General features: G+C 48.9%; 1 protein-coding gene across 2 annotated transcripts in view; it reads left to right on the top strand.

Annotated features, from left to right (window-relative positions):
- cdk20 (cyclin dependent kinase 20) overlaps positions 1–15,873 on the top strand; it is a 57,242-nt gene extending 41,369 nt beyond the window's left edge. Inside the window, exons 8-9 of one of the 2 annotated variants that reach the window (XR_011883521.1) lie at positions 12,521–12,707; positions 15,385–15,873. Coding sequence is in view for 1 of the 2 variants with exons in the window: in XM_072246386.1 (XP_072102487.1) it covers positions 12,521–12,610 (90 nt within the window). In the remaining variant the exon portion in view is untranslated. Of the gene's footprint in view, positions 1–12,520; positions 13,241–15,384 lie in introns of those variants that run through there. The other variant, XM_072246386.1, reaches the window with a different exon arrangement.
- Positions 15,874–17,480: the final 1,607 nt, after the last annotated feature.

Genomic DNA, 17,480 nt, shown 5'->3' with positions numbered 1-17,480 from the left:
GGGGTGCTAAGGCAGACATTTAGACAAGGTATGGAGGGATGTAGTCCTAATGCAGGGATGTGGGATTGGGTGCGGGGGCAGGGGGATAATGAGGTGGGCCAAAGGCCCTGTTCCTTTGCTGTATCACTCTGTGACTGGTTCAGGTGAATGAGCTGAAGAGGAAAGTCGGACACCTTCTGTAATGTTACCCATATTGGTGTGAGCGCATGCAGTTATAGGGAAGGTTGAATAGGTTGGGACTTAATCCCCTGCAGCATCGGAGAATGAGGGGAGATTTGATAGAGGTATACAAAATTATGACTGGTATAGATAGGGTGAATTTAAGCAAGCTTTTTCTACTGAGGGTGTGTGAGACTGGAACTAGAGGTCATGGATTAAAATGGGTTAAGGTAACATACAGTACTGTGCAAAAGTCTTGGACACACACACACACACACACACACACACACACAGAGTTAGGGTGCCTAAGACTTTTGTACAGAATGTGGTATTTGTGAATGTGGAGCCAAAAGTGCTTTTGTAGATCTGTTGGGAGCAAATGATGTTGGGGAAGATGAGGGTGGGGTGTGGGACAGGAGTGCCGGGGTGGGGGGTGGTGGGTGTGCAGACACTCTCTGCCCTGAGACACCAGTCTGCGTCATTTAATTCCAAACAATTGGTTTATTGATCATTACAGAATGTCTCTCTGGTGCTTCCTGCTCCCTCCCCGCTCCCTTCCCCTTTTCCCCAACCATGATTCCCCTCTACCTGTCTCCTTCCCACTCTCAGTGCACAGTAGAGACCTAGATCAGAATCATGTTTATCATCACTCACATGTCATAAAGTTAGTTTTTTTTTGAAGCAGCAGGAGTGCATTGTAATACATAAAATTACTACAGTACTGTGCAAAAGTCTGAGGCTCCCTAGATAGATTTATGTGCCTAAGACTTTTGCACAGAACTGTGGTAAACATAATAATAAATTTTACCTTGACTTTGACCCTCTGCATGGGGAAAGGTTGCCCCTCAGGTTCCTAATAAACTTCTCCCCTCCCATCTTAAACCTGGTCCTCCTACACTCAGTGGCTGCTTTATTAAGTATACCTGTACATCAATGCAAAATATAATCAGCCAATTATTTGGCAGCAACTCAGTTCGTAAAAGGGGAATTCAACTAGTAGTATATTGTGTTTAAATTTAACTCTGCTGAGAATTAGAATACAGAACCAGGGTAAGACTTTTTTTTAACAAGTTTGTCTCAAAATAGTCTCCCTTATCTCTCAGGAAAAAGGTTCCAACGTTGTTTTCTGTCGAGAATGGCGCTAGAAAGAGCCTAAAGTTGAATTGTTGCAAATGGATCTGGGGTGTAAATGGTTAATGGGGCAGACAACAAGCAATTTCCAGAGCAGATAAGGCACCTGAATCACTAACAAACTGAATGGTGAAGAAGCGGAATTAATCTTGGAGTAACTCTTGTATGATACCAGCCTTGGGAGTTGTTATTTTTCCCCAAGCAGGAGGCATAGCTCGTGAGGACAGCTTGAAGCAGTCTGTCCATTCTCCTCCTTTATTAGGTTCTGTAAACTCTAGAGACTGTTGTGCATCAGCATTGCAGGAGATCAGCAGTTTCTGGGTTCCCCATTCTGATGTTTGGTCTGAACAATGACTGAACCTCTTGACCACGTCTGCATGCTTTTATGCATTGAGTTCCTTCCACATGATTGGCTGATCAGATGTTTGCATAACTGACCGGGTGACCAGGTGTACCTCATAAAGTTGCCGCTGAGGCTAGCCTTCATTGCTTTTTCCATAACAGTTTTGTTAGGGTTGTTAGCCCCGAACTGAATCCCCGAACCTGGAGGACCAGTGGACCACTCTTAGTCTGGCCTCTACCCTTTGACTTGTTCGGTATGGGTGACCCTACAAGACTCTGACTCCAACCAACATACCTCTCCAGGGCATTGAGGCACACAAGCCTCCAAACCCCATGACTGGGTTGAGGTCCTCTTGGAGCTTCCAACTGCAGTCTGACCTTTGAAGTTAAGACAGGAGTCAGGCAAGGTTGTGTAATGTCGGTGATGTTGTTTAACCTGGTGATTAACTGAGTTATGAGGCAAACAACGAAAGATAAGCAGAGGGCCAATAGGTGGACTCTTTTCTCTACTTCAGAAGACCTTGACTTTGCGAATGACCTCGCATTACTATCACAGCACGTGCAAGAGAAAACTCAGCTTCTGTCCTTTGGTGGTCAGGTTGGACTCGGGGTCAGCCAGAGAAAGACTGAGACCATGACCCATAATGCAGAGTCTCCTCCTCCCGTCAAGGTGTATGGCATCGACATACCCAGCACCGACAGAATCACCTACCTGGGCAGCATCATTCGGTAGGATGCTGGGACCAAGGACAACGTCCAGTTCAGACTCAGCAAAGCTAGAAACACTCGTGTATGGGTCAGAATGCTGGTGCATATCAGAGAGCAACATTGCCAAGCTGCCGTCATTCCACACCATGAGCCTTCAGAAAATCCAATGTATTTTTTGAAAGGTCTCCAGCCACACTCTACTCCTTCAGTGTGTCATCAAGAGGACATGACCACAGTCATTATGAGGAAACATTGGAGGTGAATTGGGCACATGATGAGAAGAGAAGCCAACTCTGTCATCAAGGCAGCAATTCATTGGACCCCTGAAGGGCGGAGGAAATGTGGGGAACAAAAAAGACAACTTGGTGCTGTACTGTAGAGGCAGAAATGAGCACCCTGAGCCTCAACAGGGGCACAACAGAGAAGATGGCTGAGGACAGACTGAGATGGAGGACCTTCATAGTTGACCTAAAGACCAGCGGCGTAATGGACACCTGACTGAGGCTGTCCTTCAGTTATGTTAATGTAGTCGCCCAGCAGAGAGAAAAGCCATTCACCATGTGTCCACACGGGCTGTCAGGCACTAATCCCAGTCTTCGGCACTTTGGGGAGGGGGTCGAACTACCCCTTCTCTCTGAGTCAGGAATCACCCTCTCATGGACTTGTTTTGGAGATCATTGTCTGAGAGGATGGTGAAGGTTGACATCCTCAAGCTGTTCCATAATCATAAAACCATAAGACAAAGGAGCAGATTTGGGCCAAAGGGCCAATCAAGTCTGCTTCACCATTGGGTCATGGTTGATTTATAAACCTTCTCCACCCCATTGTCCTGCCTTCTCACCGTAACCTTTGATACTCTCACTAATCAGGAACCTATCAACTTTGCTTTTAAATATACCCAACAATTTGGCCTCCACAACGTCTGAGGCAATAAATTCCACAGATTCATCACCCTCGGGCTGAAGAAATTCCCCCTTTTCTCTGTTAGAAAGGGACATCCTTGAATTTTGAGGTTGTGCCCTCTGGTCCTAGACTCCCCCACTATTGGCCACATCCTCTCCACATTCACTCTATTGAGACCATTCAGTATTCAATAGATTTCAATGTAATTCCTCATTCTTCTAAACCCCAGCGAGTTCATGCCCAGAGCTGTCAAACACTCCTCATGAATTAACATTTTCATTTCTGAGATCATTCTTGTGAACCTCCTCTGGATCCACTCCAATGCCAGTGTTCCTTTCTCAGACAAGAAGCCCGAAATTGCTCACAATTACTCTGAATATGGTCTGACCAATGGCTCATAAATCATCAGCAATACACCCTTGTTTTTATATTCTAGACCTCTGGAAATGAATGCTAACATTGTACTTGCCTTCCTTACTACCAACTCAACCTGCCAGTAATCCTTTAGAGCAGGGGTTCCCAACCTTTTTTATGCCATGGTCCTACCATTAACCAAGAGGTCTGTTGACCCCAGGTTGGGAACCCCTGCTTTGGGGAATCCTGCACGAGGACTTCCAAGTCCCTTTTCATTGCAATTTTTGAATTCGCTCAATGAGAAAATTCGGTAAGAAATTAGTCTTTTCTTTAGTCCTTCTACCAAAGTGCACTGACATAGTTTGATCAAAGTTGTCACTGACAACTAGTCAAAGTAAATTTATTGTCACTTTCCTGCAGGTATTAAAGAAATACAATAGAATTTATGAAAACCTATACATAAGTAAAGTCTGAGAGCCAATGTGTAAATGAAAACAAATTGTGCAAATAATAATTTTTTAAAAAAGTAAACATACTGAGAAGAAGAGTTGTAAAGTGTAGAGTTGAAATTGAGTCTGTAGGTTGTGGAATCAGTTTGGAGTTGAGGTGAGTGAAGTTATCTACACTGCTTCAGGAGCCTGATGGTTGTTGGATAATAACTATAAGTTGGGTAACTGTGGGGTTGTAGCATGAGTCATGACATTTGTTGTTTTGCGGCAGCAGTATTGATGATGGCTTGAAAAATTACTCCACACTTAGTGTCCACTTTATTAGGTACACCTGTACACCAGCTCGTTAATGCAATTCTCTAATCAGTCAAACATGTGGCAGCAATTCAGTACATAAAAGCATGCAGACATGGTTGTTGTTCAGACCAAACATCAGAGTTGGGAAGAAATGTGACCTAAGCGACCTTGACTGTGGAGAGATTATTGGTGTCAGATGGGGTGGTTTGAGTATCTCAGGGACTGATGATCTGGTATTTTCTAGAGTTTACAGAGAATGGTGTGAGAAACAAAAAAAAATCCAGCGAGCAGCAGTTCTGTGGGTGGAAACGCCTCGTTAATGAGAGAGGTCAGAGGAGAATGGCCAGACCGGTGCAAGCAGACAGGAAGGCAACAGTAACTCAAATAACCACATGTTACTACAGTGGTGTGCTGAAGAGCATCTTTGAACGTACAGCACATCGAACCTTGAAGTGGATGGGCTACAGCAGCAGAAGACCATGAATGCACTCTGAGTGGCCACTATTAAGAGGCACCTAATAAAGTGGCCACTGAGTATATGTATTTGTTTAGTCCATCTGTCGTTCTTCCAGCTGCCTTAGCCACAGCTGCACGTGGCCTCCAGAACTGAAGCGACTGGCTCCAAGAGATAAGGGACTTTCACAGGAATTGTTCTTCAGCTGAAGTGTGCTGGGGCAGCTGATTCACACCCAGAGTGTGAAAGGCAGAGCCAATCCCCAGGGACAGGGCCAAAGCACTAATTCTGCGAAACCGGTAACCGGCACCCATGACGTGTCTCACTGTGACAGCACCCCTCTTCAGAGTCCTTGATGCCCTTTGCTCCACTCCGCAGAGGTCCCACTTATCTTTCCTCTTCCAATACTGAGAAGGATGGTGTAGAAAGGTTATGAAAAATTACAAGTAGGATCATGATGAGATAGGTACTTGGGCAGAGGATTGCCAAATGATTTTCAACGCCATTAGACATGAGTCACTGTATTTTCAGAAGTGGGTTTATTGTCACTGATGTACATTGTTAAATTCATTGTTTTGTAGTGGCACTACAGTGTGAGACACAAAAATTATTCAGTCATAATAAATAAATAAATTGTGCGAAAGCAGAATAGCAAGACAGTGTTCCCGGACCGTTCGGAAATCTGATGGCGGAGGAGAAGGAACTTTCCCTAAAGCATTCAGTTTGCATTTTCGGGCTCCTGTGCCTCCCACAGGCCTCCCTACAGGGCGACATGGTACAGTAGCAGCTGGCATAACGCTGCTACTGTAAGGAATCCGTACGATCTCCCCTCAACCGCATGGGTTTCCTCCGAGCGCTCTGGTTACCTCTCACAGTCCAAATACGTACAGGTCACTACGGGTTAATTAACCTACCAGCCGGTCATTGTAAACTGTCCCGCGACTGAGCTAGCTTTAAAGTTGTGGGGTTCTGGGCGGCGCAGGTCGGAGGGGGCCTGTTCTGTGCTGTATCTCGATAAATATATTAATTGTTGTGGGCATTCTTTGTTGGCACTGAAAACACAGTGACAATTCTGTAGGCTGCTGCTGTCTGTAAGGAGGTTGTATGTTTTCCCGTGACAGCAAGTGTTTGCTCCAGGTGCTCTGGTTTCCACCCCCCCACCCCCCACAGTTCGAAGACATAGGTCAAGTTGGTCATTGTAAATTGTCCCATGATTAGGCTGGCGTTAAATCGGAGGTTGCTGGGTGGTGCAGCTCGAAGGGCCAATACAGCCTATTCTGCACTGTATCTCAATAAATAAAAAAACATTTAAAAAAAATCTCACACTGTGTTGATTGTTAAGGCAAATGACGCATTTCACTGCATGTTTCAATGTATGTGACAAATGAAGCTAATCTTTAAATCTTTATTTGCTCTCTGATGGAAGTAACGAGAAGAGGCACATTCTGGGTGGTGAGGATCCTTACTAATGGAGGCCGCCTTAGAACGTAGAACACTACAGCACAGTACAGACCCTTTGGCCCCTGACCTTTAAACCTACTCAATCTAACCCTTCCCTCCTACATTGCCCTCCAGTTTTCTAGTGGGTCTTCATGATGCACCACCTTTTGGAGGCATCCTCAAAGCCAGGTAAGGCTTTGCCCATGGTGGAGCGGGCTAAGTCTAAAGCCATTTGCAACCTCCTGTGATCCTGCGCAGTGGCCCTTCCATACCGGAGAGTGAAGCAACCAGACAGAATGCGTCTGCAGAAATTTGCTAGTCTTTGGTGACATAACAAATCTCCCCAAATTCCTAACAAAGTAGAGCCGTTCTCATGATTGCATCAATATGTTGGGCCCAGGCTTTGGGAGATATCTCTTCGTAAGAGAGGGCCCAACCCAAGGATCTCATCTTAGAGTAAGCCCCAGATGAGGTTGTTGGATCTGTGGACTTGCCTGAGCCTCGAGGACCGTGGAGGAAGGGGGTGGTGATGATTGAGAGTAGAACGCAGATGTTTTGAGAAGCCAATGCCTGTTGGGGATGGCGGACGTTAGGGCAGCCTTGCCTGGGATATAGGGTGGACTCCTGTCCCGCTGTCGCAGGGACGCCTCACTGAGCTGTAGGTCCCAAGGATTTCTGTGCTCCACAGACTCAACATTTCTGAGTTCGTCCTGATCCCAATAAGAAAGAAAGAAAGACGTATTCCCCTCCACCACGAGTGACGTTCCACACCTGGTGCTTCCAACAAGCGCTTTCAGGCTGAGCTCCTGGTCCGAATACCGCAGACAGCCGGGGTCCTAGCGGTGGCCCAGAGTTAAGGGGATCATTCACCCAGTGTATGACCTGATATGGAAAAGTAATGGTTGCAGCCCAGTCCATCACAGGTAGAAGCCCCCTCCCCAGCACTGAGCACATCTACAAGGAGCTCTGCTTCAAGAAGGAGGCATCCTTCATCAAGAACCCCCACCATCTGGACCGTGCTCTTTTCTCACTGCTGCCATTGGGAGGGAGGTACAGAAGCCTCAGGTCCCACACCACCAGGTTCAGGAACAGTTCAACTGTCCGGCTCATGTTCTCAATATTAACTGTCTATATTTCTTTGCTCTACTGTGCCCGCAAGAAGGTGAACCTCGAGGTAGTGACACATTGAACTTTTGAGGGTTGGTTGTGAGGGGATTGAGGGATCAATTCACCCGGGGCCCTTTTTTTCCCCAACTGGGCTGCTGTCTTTCGCACAGAATGCTGCTCCCTCCTCGACTCCCCTCCTGAGGCACAGCACTCCCTCAGGGCCACCTCTCTCCTCATGCCCTTCCCTAAAAGCTGTGCTCCTTCGTCAAACATCCCACAGCGTGGTGTTCCCTCACAGCCCCCCCTCACACTGTGGCACTCCCCCACCATCTATCTGACAGTGTAACACTCCCTCAGTATCGTCCCCCCCCCCCCCATGGAGTGGTATTCCCTCCTCACCGCCCAATCCACAGAGCAGCACTCCCTCTTCACTGGCCCTCCCACAGCGTACTGCTCCCTCTGTGCCACCTCTGTCCCTCCATGCCACCTCTCTCCCAGCGTGGCGCTTCCTCTTCACTGCCCCTCCCACAGTGTGTTGCTCTCACAGCCCCTCCTGGAGCATGGAGCTCCCTCCTCACTGCCTATCCTAAAGTGGAGTGTACCCTCCTCACTGCCTATCCCACAATGGGGTGCTCCCTCCTCACCGCTTATCCCAATGGAGTGCTCCCTCACTGCTCCTCCCTCAGTGTGGCACTCCCTCTGAACACTGTAGCACCCCCTCAGCACCGTCCCTCGACAGGAGGGTGTGCTCCTTCACCACCCCCTGACAGTACTCCTGGCCACAGTGTGTGGTGCTTCCTCAACCTGGCGCTCCCCTTTCACCCCCCACCCCCGCTGTGACTGCTAACCCCCCTCTCAACGCTGTCCTGCAGAATCAGCTCCACTATCGCTTCCACCTTCCTACAAGCTCTTGTTCCCGCCCACCACCCTTGGGATTAGGGAGGTCGTGGGGCGGGGGGAGGAGGGTCTGCTGTGGAGCGAGGAGGTATGAACGGCACCTCAGAGATAGTTTCAAGAGAGAGAGGTTAATGTCTGTCAGCCTCCCCCGCCATGGGAAAACGTCTGTTCAGATTTCTGTGAGCCTGTGACCCAATGACTGTGGTACATCAGATAAAACTCTTATCAGTAAGAAACAGTTATTAGAGATGGGTGGGTTCATCATTGAGCTGAGAGGCAGCCACCATTCGGTACAACTGCTCGCTAGATTACAAAGGCTGTTTAACGCATCATCGAGGCCTACAGTAGTTGACTAATACCGTTCCTCAACCGGGGGTGGCAGGGGGAGGGTGGTGTGGGAAACGTCGATAGAAAATTTATCCAATTTATAAATGATACTATCGCCTTCTGAGTTCCTTCCCCACTTAACCATCGCACCGTCTCCCTTGCGGTCAAGCCTCTTGCTTGTGTTAGATTCAGCCTCAACGTCTCTTTTTTCTACAGGAAGCCTTTGGTCCCTGTGGCTCTTGACCTTGGCCTTGTTGGGGTGGAAGTGTGTGGTGGGGGGAGAGAGCAACTGATGGGGCTCTCGTGTACTCCGGAGCGGGAGGACAGGGGGTCTGTCGTGAAGTGCCCTGAAGGAATGCAAAAAGGGATGGAAACGAGTGTTGTGCTGCCTGCTGTTCTGAGGCTCAGGGTATTGCCCATCCTCACTGCCCCTCCAACAGCATGGTCCTCCCTCCTTACTGCCACTCCAACAGCACGGTCCTCCCTCCTCACTGCCCCTCCAACAGCACGGTCCTCCCTCCTCACTGCCCCTCCAACAGCATGGTCTTCCCTCCTCACTGCCCCTCCAACAGCATGGTCCTCCCTCCTTACTGCCACTCCAACAGCACGGTCCTCCCTCCTCACTGCCCCTCCAACAGCACGGTCCTCCCTCCTCACTGCCCCTCCAACAGCACGGTCTTCCCTCCTCACTGCCACTCCAACAGCACGGTCTTCCCTCCTCACTGCCCCTCCAACAGCACGGTCTTCCCTCCTCACTGCCACTCCAACAGCACGGTCTTCCCTCCTCACTGTCGCTCCAACAGCACGGTCTTCCCTCCTCACTGTCGCTCCAACAGCATGGTCCTCCCTCCTCACTGCCACTCCAACAGCACGGTCCTCCCTCCTCACTGCCCCTCCAACAGCACGGTCCTCCCTCCTCACTGCCACTCCAACAGCACGGTCTTCCCTCCTCACTGTCGCTCCAACAGCACGGTCTTCCCTCCTCACTGTCGCTCCAAAGCGAGGTGCTCCCCTCCTCACCACCCTTCCCACAGCATAGTCCTCCCTCCTCACCACCTGTTCAACAACGCAGTTTTCCCTCCTCACCGCCTGTCCAACAGCGTGGTCCTCCCTCCTCACCACCACTCCTGCAGCACGGTCCTCCCTCCTCACTGCCACTCCAAAGTGAAGTGCTCCCTCCTCACCACTCCTCCCACAGCATGGCACTCCCTCCTTGTCACCCCTCCCACAGCATGGTGCTCCCTCACCACTGACCCTCCCACAGTGTGGTGCTCCCTCCTCACCTCCCCTCCTTTAAGAACAGAAGAACTAGGAGTTGGCCGTCTGGCCCATTGAGCCTGCTCCACCATTCAATAAGATCATGGCTATCTGGCCGTGGATTCAGCTCCACCTACCTGCCCATTCCCCGGCTGTGCAAAAATCTATCTAACTGTGTCTTAAATATATTCATCAAGATAGCCTCTACTGCCTCCTTGGCCAGAGAATTCCACAGATTCACTACTCTCTGGGAAAAACAGTTTCTCTTCATCTCTGCCATAAATTACTCGCACGAATCTTGAAGCTATGTCCCCTAGTTCTAGTCTCACCTAGCAGTAGAAACAACTTCTCTGCCTCTGTCTTTATCCCTTTCATAATTTTGTATGTTTCTCTCTCCTTCTTCTGAATCCCAGTGATTATAGACGCAGGCAACTCAATCTCTGCTCAGATGTGAACCCCCTTATCTCTGGAATCGACCCAGTGAAACCTCCTCTACACCACCTCCAAGGCCAGTATATCAGCCAGAATGTCACTGGTACAGGTGAGGTACAGGTGTGACCTCGCTTGTATCCTGATATCACCTGGATGCTTAACGCACATCTCCGCAAATAGATCCTGTACTCCTAGTTAATGGGCACTCAGCGGGCCCCTGGTGGGCAAAGGAGGCGCTTCAGAAATGACATCAATATCAGCCTGAAGAAATCCGGGGAAAAACAGGGAAGACATTGCACTCAACAGAAGCTCCTTGGGGAAATCCGTTCAAGAGGGAGCTGAGCTGCACGAGAGTCACCACCGCAGAGCCGCAGAGAACTAGCAGCAGCCGTGAAAGCAGAGACTGAACAACCAAAAGACCCAACCATTAACCACAGCCACCACTCACTCTTACCCACACTTTACTAGAATATGTCAATCCCAGATCGGCCTCCCCAGCCACCTGAGAGACCCCGCAATAGACAGCCCTCCGTGCTCGACTCCAGTGATCGCACTGGTACCTTGTATAACAAAGTTCAAATTTATTATCAAAGTGTGTATAGCATGTTCAACTTTGCAATTCTTCTTCTTGCAGCCACTCACAAAGCAAAGAAACACAATAGAATTCTCTGAAAAACACACAAGATCGCCACATATCCAATTTGCAATTGTGCAAGTAGTGAAAAAAAACAGAAAACAAGAACACAAGGAACTTGAACTTCAGAGTCTTCCGTGGAGCCTGTTCAACGCCGAGGCGAGAGAAGCCGGTCCAGGAGCCCAATGGTAGCGTGGAGCTCCTGAAACTTCCGCCCGATGGTCGTAGTGAGGAGAGAGGGAGACCCGGCGCTGATCGTCTGTCCGTTTTCCGCCCTCGTCCTCGAAGATTTTTAACCTTGCTCAACGCTTTAATCGGCACAAAGTAATGGAGCTGAGCACAGGCTCATCTTCAGCTGTCAGGCCATGACGCAGCGTCCACCCCCAGTGACGGCCATCCCAGCCATACCAGTACCCTTGAGAGTCCAGTTCGCCGAATCTCCCAGGAGATTGCGAAAGTGCCAGGTTGCAGCATAATTTCCCTGGTCTTCAATTCAATCCCTGTAGCTGGGTGGCGGGGTGGAAATCCATCTTTACCAAAGAAGGTGTAAGACATTCCCCTCCACTAGCCTGCAGGTCACCCTTGGGCAAGGTGTAGCCGCCTGATCAGGGCCACGTGAAGCCATGTGAGCAGGTGACGATGGTTGTACGAGCAGCTGGTGCAGATCACAAGTCCTGGTTATGTGACCACTGACGCCAGGCAGACAATTTCTGAAGAATGCTGATAATGGCTGGGGGCACCCGTCTTGTAAAGACACTGCCCAGTAAAAACCACTTCTGTAGAAAAATTTGCCAAGAACAATCATGGTCACGGATAGACCATGATTGCCTTTGTTGTACATCAAGGCAGATAATGAACGAACGAGCACTGAAGGGCCACATTTTATTTGCCTTCTTGATAACCTGTTGCACCTGCAAACCAGCTTTTTGCAATTCATGCACAAGTACTCCCAATTTCCCTCTGCACAGCAGCATGATGCCTCCCTTGTATCCGCAGAGGACTGTGGCATGTAATTAGGTGAGCTGTCATAGACAGAAGGGCTCAGTGCTGAATGTGGGCTGACAGACAGACAAATGGAAGCTATTCCGATCTAAGCTCGGAGCGCCGAGGAGGGAGTGCTGGAGGGACAGTACTGAGAGAAAGATGGTGACAAGGGAGCGCCATGCTATTAGTAGTGGTGTCAAAGTTCAAAGCTCAAATCTATTATCCAAGAACGTTATATGTCGCCATATACTACTTTGAGATTCATTTTCTTACAGGCACTTACAGGGAAAATAAAGAATACTAGACATGAAGACTGACAAACAACCAATGTGCAAAGTAATACAGACTCAGTAAATAAAAATATAACACTGAGGACAAGAGTTGTAAAGAGTTCTTGAAAGTGAGTCTGTAGGTTGTGGAATCAGTTCAGTATTGAGATGAGGGAAGTTCAGGAACCTGATGACAGTGAGAAGGTGGCATGGATTGGATGGTAGGGATCCTTGATGATGGATGCTGCTTTCCTTATAGAGGTACTCAGTGGTGGGGCAGGCTTTACCTGTGATGGACTGTGCTGCAGGGAACTCTGAATGGACCCGTAATGCCATTGACATCTGTAACGGCTACACCTTTCTGTTTGCTTTGCAGCCTGTCGATTCTGGGTTTGGAGCCAGAGGAATCACTCTCTCCATCTCTCCCTGCCCCCTGCCGATGACTGGGCACACCGCCGTTTTCTAATCCTGCCCCTGAAGTCCTTCAGCTTGCACAGATGGAGTGCATAGCTAGCGAGGTCCGAGGAGCAGCCAGAACGGCCAACTGCCCTGAGTGACTCCTGGTAAGCCTGACTTCCAAAACTGGGCCTGTACTTGCTGGAGTTTAGAAGAATGAAGGGGGATCTCATTGAAACCTATTGAATATTGAAAGACCTAGATAGAGTGGACATAGAGAGGGTATTTCCTATGGTGGGGAAGTACAGGACCAGAGGACGCATCCTATGAGTAGAACAAAGTCCTTTAAGACAGAGATGAGGAGAAATTTCTTTGGCTGGTTGGTGACGAATCTGTGGAATTTATTGTCACAGACTGCTGTGGAGGCCATCTTTGGGTATATCTAAAGCGGAGGTTGATAGGTTCTTGATTAGTCAGGGTGTGGAAGGTAATGGGGAGAAGACAGGAGAATGAAGTTGAGAGGGATAGTAAATCAGCCATGATAGAATGTCAGAGCAGACTCGATGGGCTGAATGGCCCTGATTCTGCTCCTATGTCTTACGGTCTAAAACACAACAAATGCTGGAAATTCAGAGAAACATGAAAAATACTAGAGGAACTCAACTAGGTAGCATCTATGAAGGAAAATTAAAAAAAACAAGTTCATAGAAGAGCTTTGGGCCGAGACTGTCCATCAGACTGGAAAGGAAGATGGCAGAAGCCAGAATTAGAAGATGGGAGGGGAGGGGAAGGAGTGCAAGCTGGTGGGTCATAGGTGAGACCAGGTGAGGGGGAAGGTGGGTGGGTGAGGGAGGGAGAGTGAAATAAGAAGTTGGAAAGTGGTAGGTCGAAGAGGTAAAGGCTGAAGAAGCAGGAATCTGATAGGAGAGGAGAGTGGACCATTGGAGAAAGGGAAGGAGGAGGGGCTCCAGAAGGAGATGATGGAGAAGAGAAGGGATAGGAAGGGAGCCAGAATGGGTAATCGAAAAAGAGGGAAGAAGGGAGGGAGGATGTTACCAGAAGTTAAAGAAATCGATGTTCAAGCTGTCAGGCTGGTGGCTACCCAGGCAGATGTGAGGTGTTGCTCCTCCACCCTCATTGCGTTAGTAGAGGAAGCCATGGACCAACATGGCAGAATGGGAAGTTGAACTAGAGTAGGTGGCCACCAGGAAATCACACCTTATGTGGTGGATGGACATGAACTTTACAATGGTTTTAAAGGATGCAGATATATGACGTACGGTGTGGAGATTTGTTCACTGCAGATTAGAAAGCTTGACTGAGCCTCAGGGAAGCTGTAGAGGAGAGGCGCTGGAACGGCCAGGGACTTGGGTTGTCCACCTTATGGTGGAGATGGTGAAGAGGAAGGGGAGGTAACGTGCAGACATTAAAAGTCACAGGGGTTGTCGGTGGAGTGCAGTGGCTACGCCTCAAGAGCCGCAAGGTAATATTGCAGCTCTATAAAAAGCTGATCAGACTGCGCTTTGAGCCTTGTGTTCAGTTCTGCTCACCTCATTCTAGGAAGGACGTGGGAGCTTTAGAGAGGGTGCAGAGGAGATTTACCAGGATGCTGCCTTGATTACTGATTTTAACCATCTCAAGTTCCATCTGCAAAAAAGCGGAATTTCCCGGTGGATAACCATTTCAATTCCCCCATTCCTGTTCTGACAAGTTCATCTATGGCCTCCTTTTCTGCCACGATGAGGGCACTCTCAGGTCGGAGGAGCAACACCTCGTATTCCGTCCAAGTAATCTCCAACCTGAAGGCATGAACTTTGATTTCTCCAATTTCTGGTGATCTTTTCTTCCCTCCTGCTTCCCCACTCTTTATTTCCTTGCTCTGGCCTCTTACCATTTTTCCTCACCTGCCCATCACCTCGCTGGTGTCTCTCCTCCTTCACTTTCTCCCACGGTTAACACTCCTCTCCAATTAGATTCCTTCTTCTCCAGCCCTTTGCCTTTTCCACCTATCACCTCCCAGCTTCTTACTCCATCCCCCTGCCCACCCAGCTGGCTTCTCCTATCACCTTCTAGCTTGTCCTCATTCTCCTCCCCCCACCTTGTTATTCAAGCATCTTGGCCCTTCCTTTCCAGTCCTGATGAAGGGTCTCAGCCCGAAATGCTAACTGTTTATTCCTTTCCATTGATGCTGCCTGACCTGCTGAGCTCCTCCAGCATTTTGTGTGTGTTACCTTGAATTTCCAGCATCTGCAGGACCTCTTGTGTTAGAAATTTTAAAGATGAGCTTTATTTGTCAAATGTGTGCCGAAACATACAGTGAAATGTGCCGCTTGCGTCGAAGATGTGCTGGGGGCCGTGCTTCCGGCACCAGCAGAGCATTCCCAAAACTTACTGTATGCCTTTGGAATGTGGGAGCATCCGGTCACAGGGAGGATGTACACACTGGCACACAGCGACGAGAATCGAGCCCCAGTTGTTCATTGCTGGTGCTGCAAAGCGTTTATGTCACGGCTGCACCCCCACACGGTGGTCCATGCATGTCCTAAGAGGACAGGTTGAGTGAGCTACGTCTTGGACAGCCAGAGACTTTTTCCTAGGCCAGAAATGACTTATACGAGAAGGCATGGGGGTGGCCCTCAGTTGGCCAAGGTCTATCGTGCCGAGCTGCGTTCCTAGTTATCCACGTTATTGGTGTGTGGCTGACGAGACCGGGACTCTGCTGCAAAGGTGGCACCTATATCTGGTCTCAGCTCTGCTGCAGATGCAGTCTTCCTTTCAATGGGCCCGTTCGTCTTCTGCCGCTGTCAGGAATTTATCCCCACCTGACTTAAGGTGTTGTTTCAGGGTGCTTTTCCATCTGCTGTGGACAGCTGCAAGTTCCTCCCAGGACTCAATGTTGTTTGGCCCAGTCCATCACGGGTAAAGACCTCCCAACCACTGAGCACAACTACATGAAACACTGTTGTAGGAAAGCAGCATCCGTCATCAGAGGTCCCCACCGGCCGTGCTCTCGTCTCGCTCCTGCCCTCAGGTAGAATGTACAAGAGCCTCAGGACTCACAGCACCAGGTTCAAGGACAGTTACAACCCCTCAACCATCAGGCTCGTGAACAAAAGGGGATACTACACTCACTTGCCCCGACATTGTGATGTTCCCACAACCAATGATCTCACTTTTAGCACTCTTTATCTCGTGTTCTCATTATTTATTGCTATTTACTTATATTTGCATTTGCACAGTTTGTTGTCTCCTGCACGCTGGTTGATCCCATTATAGTTACTATTCTACAGACCTGCTGACTATGCCTGCAGGAAAATGAATCTCAGGGTTCTATATGTGACATATATGTACTTTGATAATAAAATTTACTTTGAACTTTGAACCTGAATCATGACTCATCCTTGTAGCGCAGTTGCGGGCTGCCAGTGATTCTCTTGGTTGAAACCAGCTCGCCGTAGAGGACGTCGTTTGGGATGCGGCAGAATTGGCCCAGCCAGTGGCACCTACGCCGCCTGAGCAGGGTGTACGTGCTAGGGAGACCAGCACCAGAGATAGCCTCAGCAATGGGTACTCTGTCTCTCCAGGAAATGCCCAAGATGTGATGGAGGCACTTTAAATGGAAGGTGTTGAGCCTTCTCTCATACAAGAGGGCAAAGTGTTGAGGTAATTGGAGGAGTATTGAGGGATGTCAAAGGTCAATTCTTTTACACTCAAAGTGTGAACGTGCTGCCGGGGTGGTGGTAGAGGCAGATACATTAGGGACATTTACGAGATTCTTAGACAGGCAGATAGATGGGTTAGTGGAAGGGTGAGATTGTAAGTTTGCAGATGACACAAAAGTTGGCGGTGTTGTGAGTAGTTCAGAAGGTTATCGTAGGTTACAACCAGATGCTACTATGATGTAGAGCGGGGCTGAGAAGCGGCAGATGGAAATCAACCTAGAAAAGTGTGAAGTGATCCACTTTGGAAGGTTGAACTTGATGGCAGATTACAAAATTAGTGGTGGGATCCTTAGCAGTGTGGAAGAACAGAGGGTTTTTGGGGTCATGTCTATAGAACCCTCGAAGTTGCTGATCAAGTTCAAGTTTACTTCCCATTCAACCATACACAAATACAGCCAAATGAAACAGCGTTACTCTGGGACCAAGGTGCAAAACACAGCACCAACAGTCATACACAGCACAAAGCACACAAAATATACCAGTAAACTACAGTCACACAAAATAGTCCAAGTCCCTGAGTCCTTGGATGTTGCAGCAGTCTTCAGTCAAACAGAAGGCAGCTTGTCTTCTGCCGAGCGAACCCTTGGATAGGGGGAGGGAGGGAGGGGGTGTTGCTGCACCTCACCACCTCCGACACTCCATTGAAGCACCTGACTCTGACGCCTCCCTCGGCTTAAGGCCTAGCCCTCACTGTGTCTGAGGCCTTGCGGCTCACCCACCATTTGCCAATAAATCGGTGAACTGGATTTGCCGCATTCCACACCACCAATGTCCAAGAGGGTCCTGCGATCACAAGGAAAGCCACTAAGATGAGCAGTCGCTGTTAGACTGCACACCGCCTTCGCACACCGACTCCTCTGATGCCTCTCTGTCTCAGTCAGCACCACGGTCCGTACGAAGTCCAGCTCCTTCAGTTTCTCCGCCAACAAGCGACTCGCTGATGGAGTAGATCTGCAGTACTGTAAGTTCTTAATGTCCAGCAGGGTCATGTGATCGTAAAAAAATTATGTTTAAAAAGGACAATAACTCCTTTGGTTGATGCCGTAAAAGCTGTTGCATCCGACCACGTCACCATCTTGCTGAAAGTTGATTGGGGGGTGGGGGGGGTTAAGAAGGTGTTTTGGGGCCCTCATTGGTTGGTGGACTCAGTTCAAGAGCCATAAGGTGATGTTGCAGCTCTGTAAAACCTTGGTTAGACCACACTTGGAGTATTGTGTT

The sequence above is a fragment of the Mobula birostris genome, chromosome 29, assembly GCF_030028105.1.
Source record: "Mobula birostris isolate sMobBir1 chromosome 29, sMobBir1.hap1, whole genome shotgun sequence".
Classification (NCBI taxonomy): Eukaryota; Metazoa; Chordata; class Chondrichthyes; order Myliobatiformes; family Myliobatidae; genus Mobula; species Mobula birostris.
Note: the sequence above shows the minus strand (reverse complement) of the source record. Positions and strands in the feature narration are given on the sequence as shown.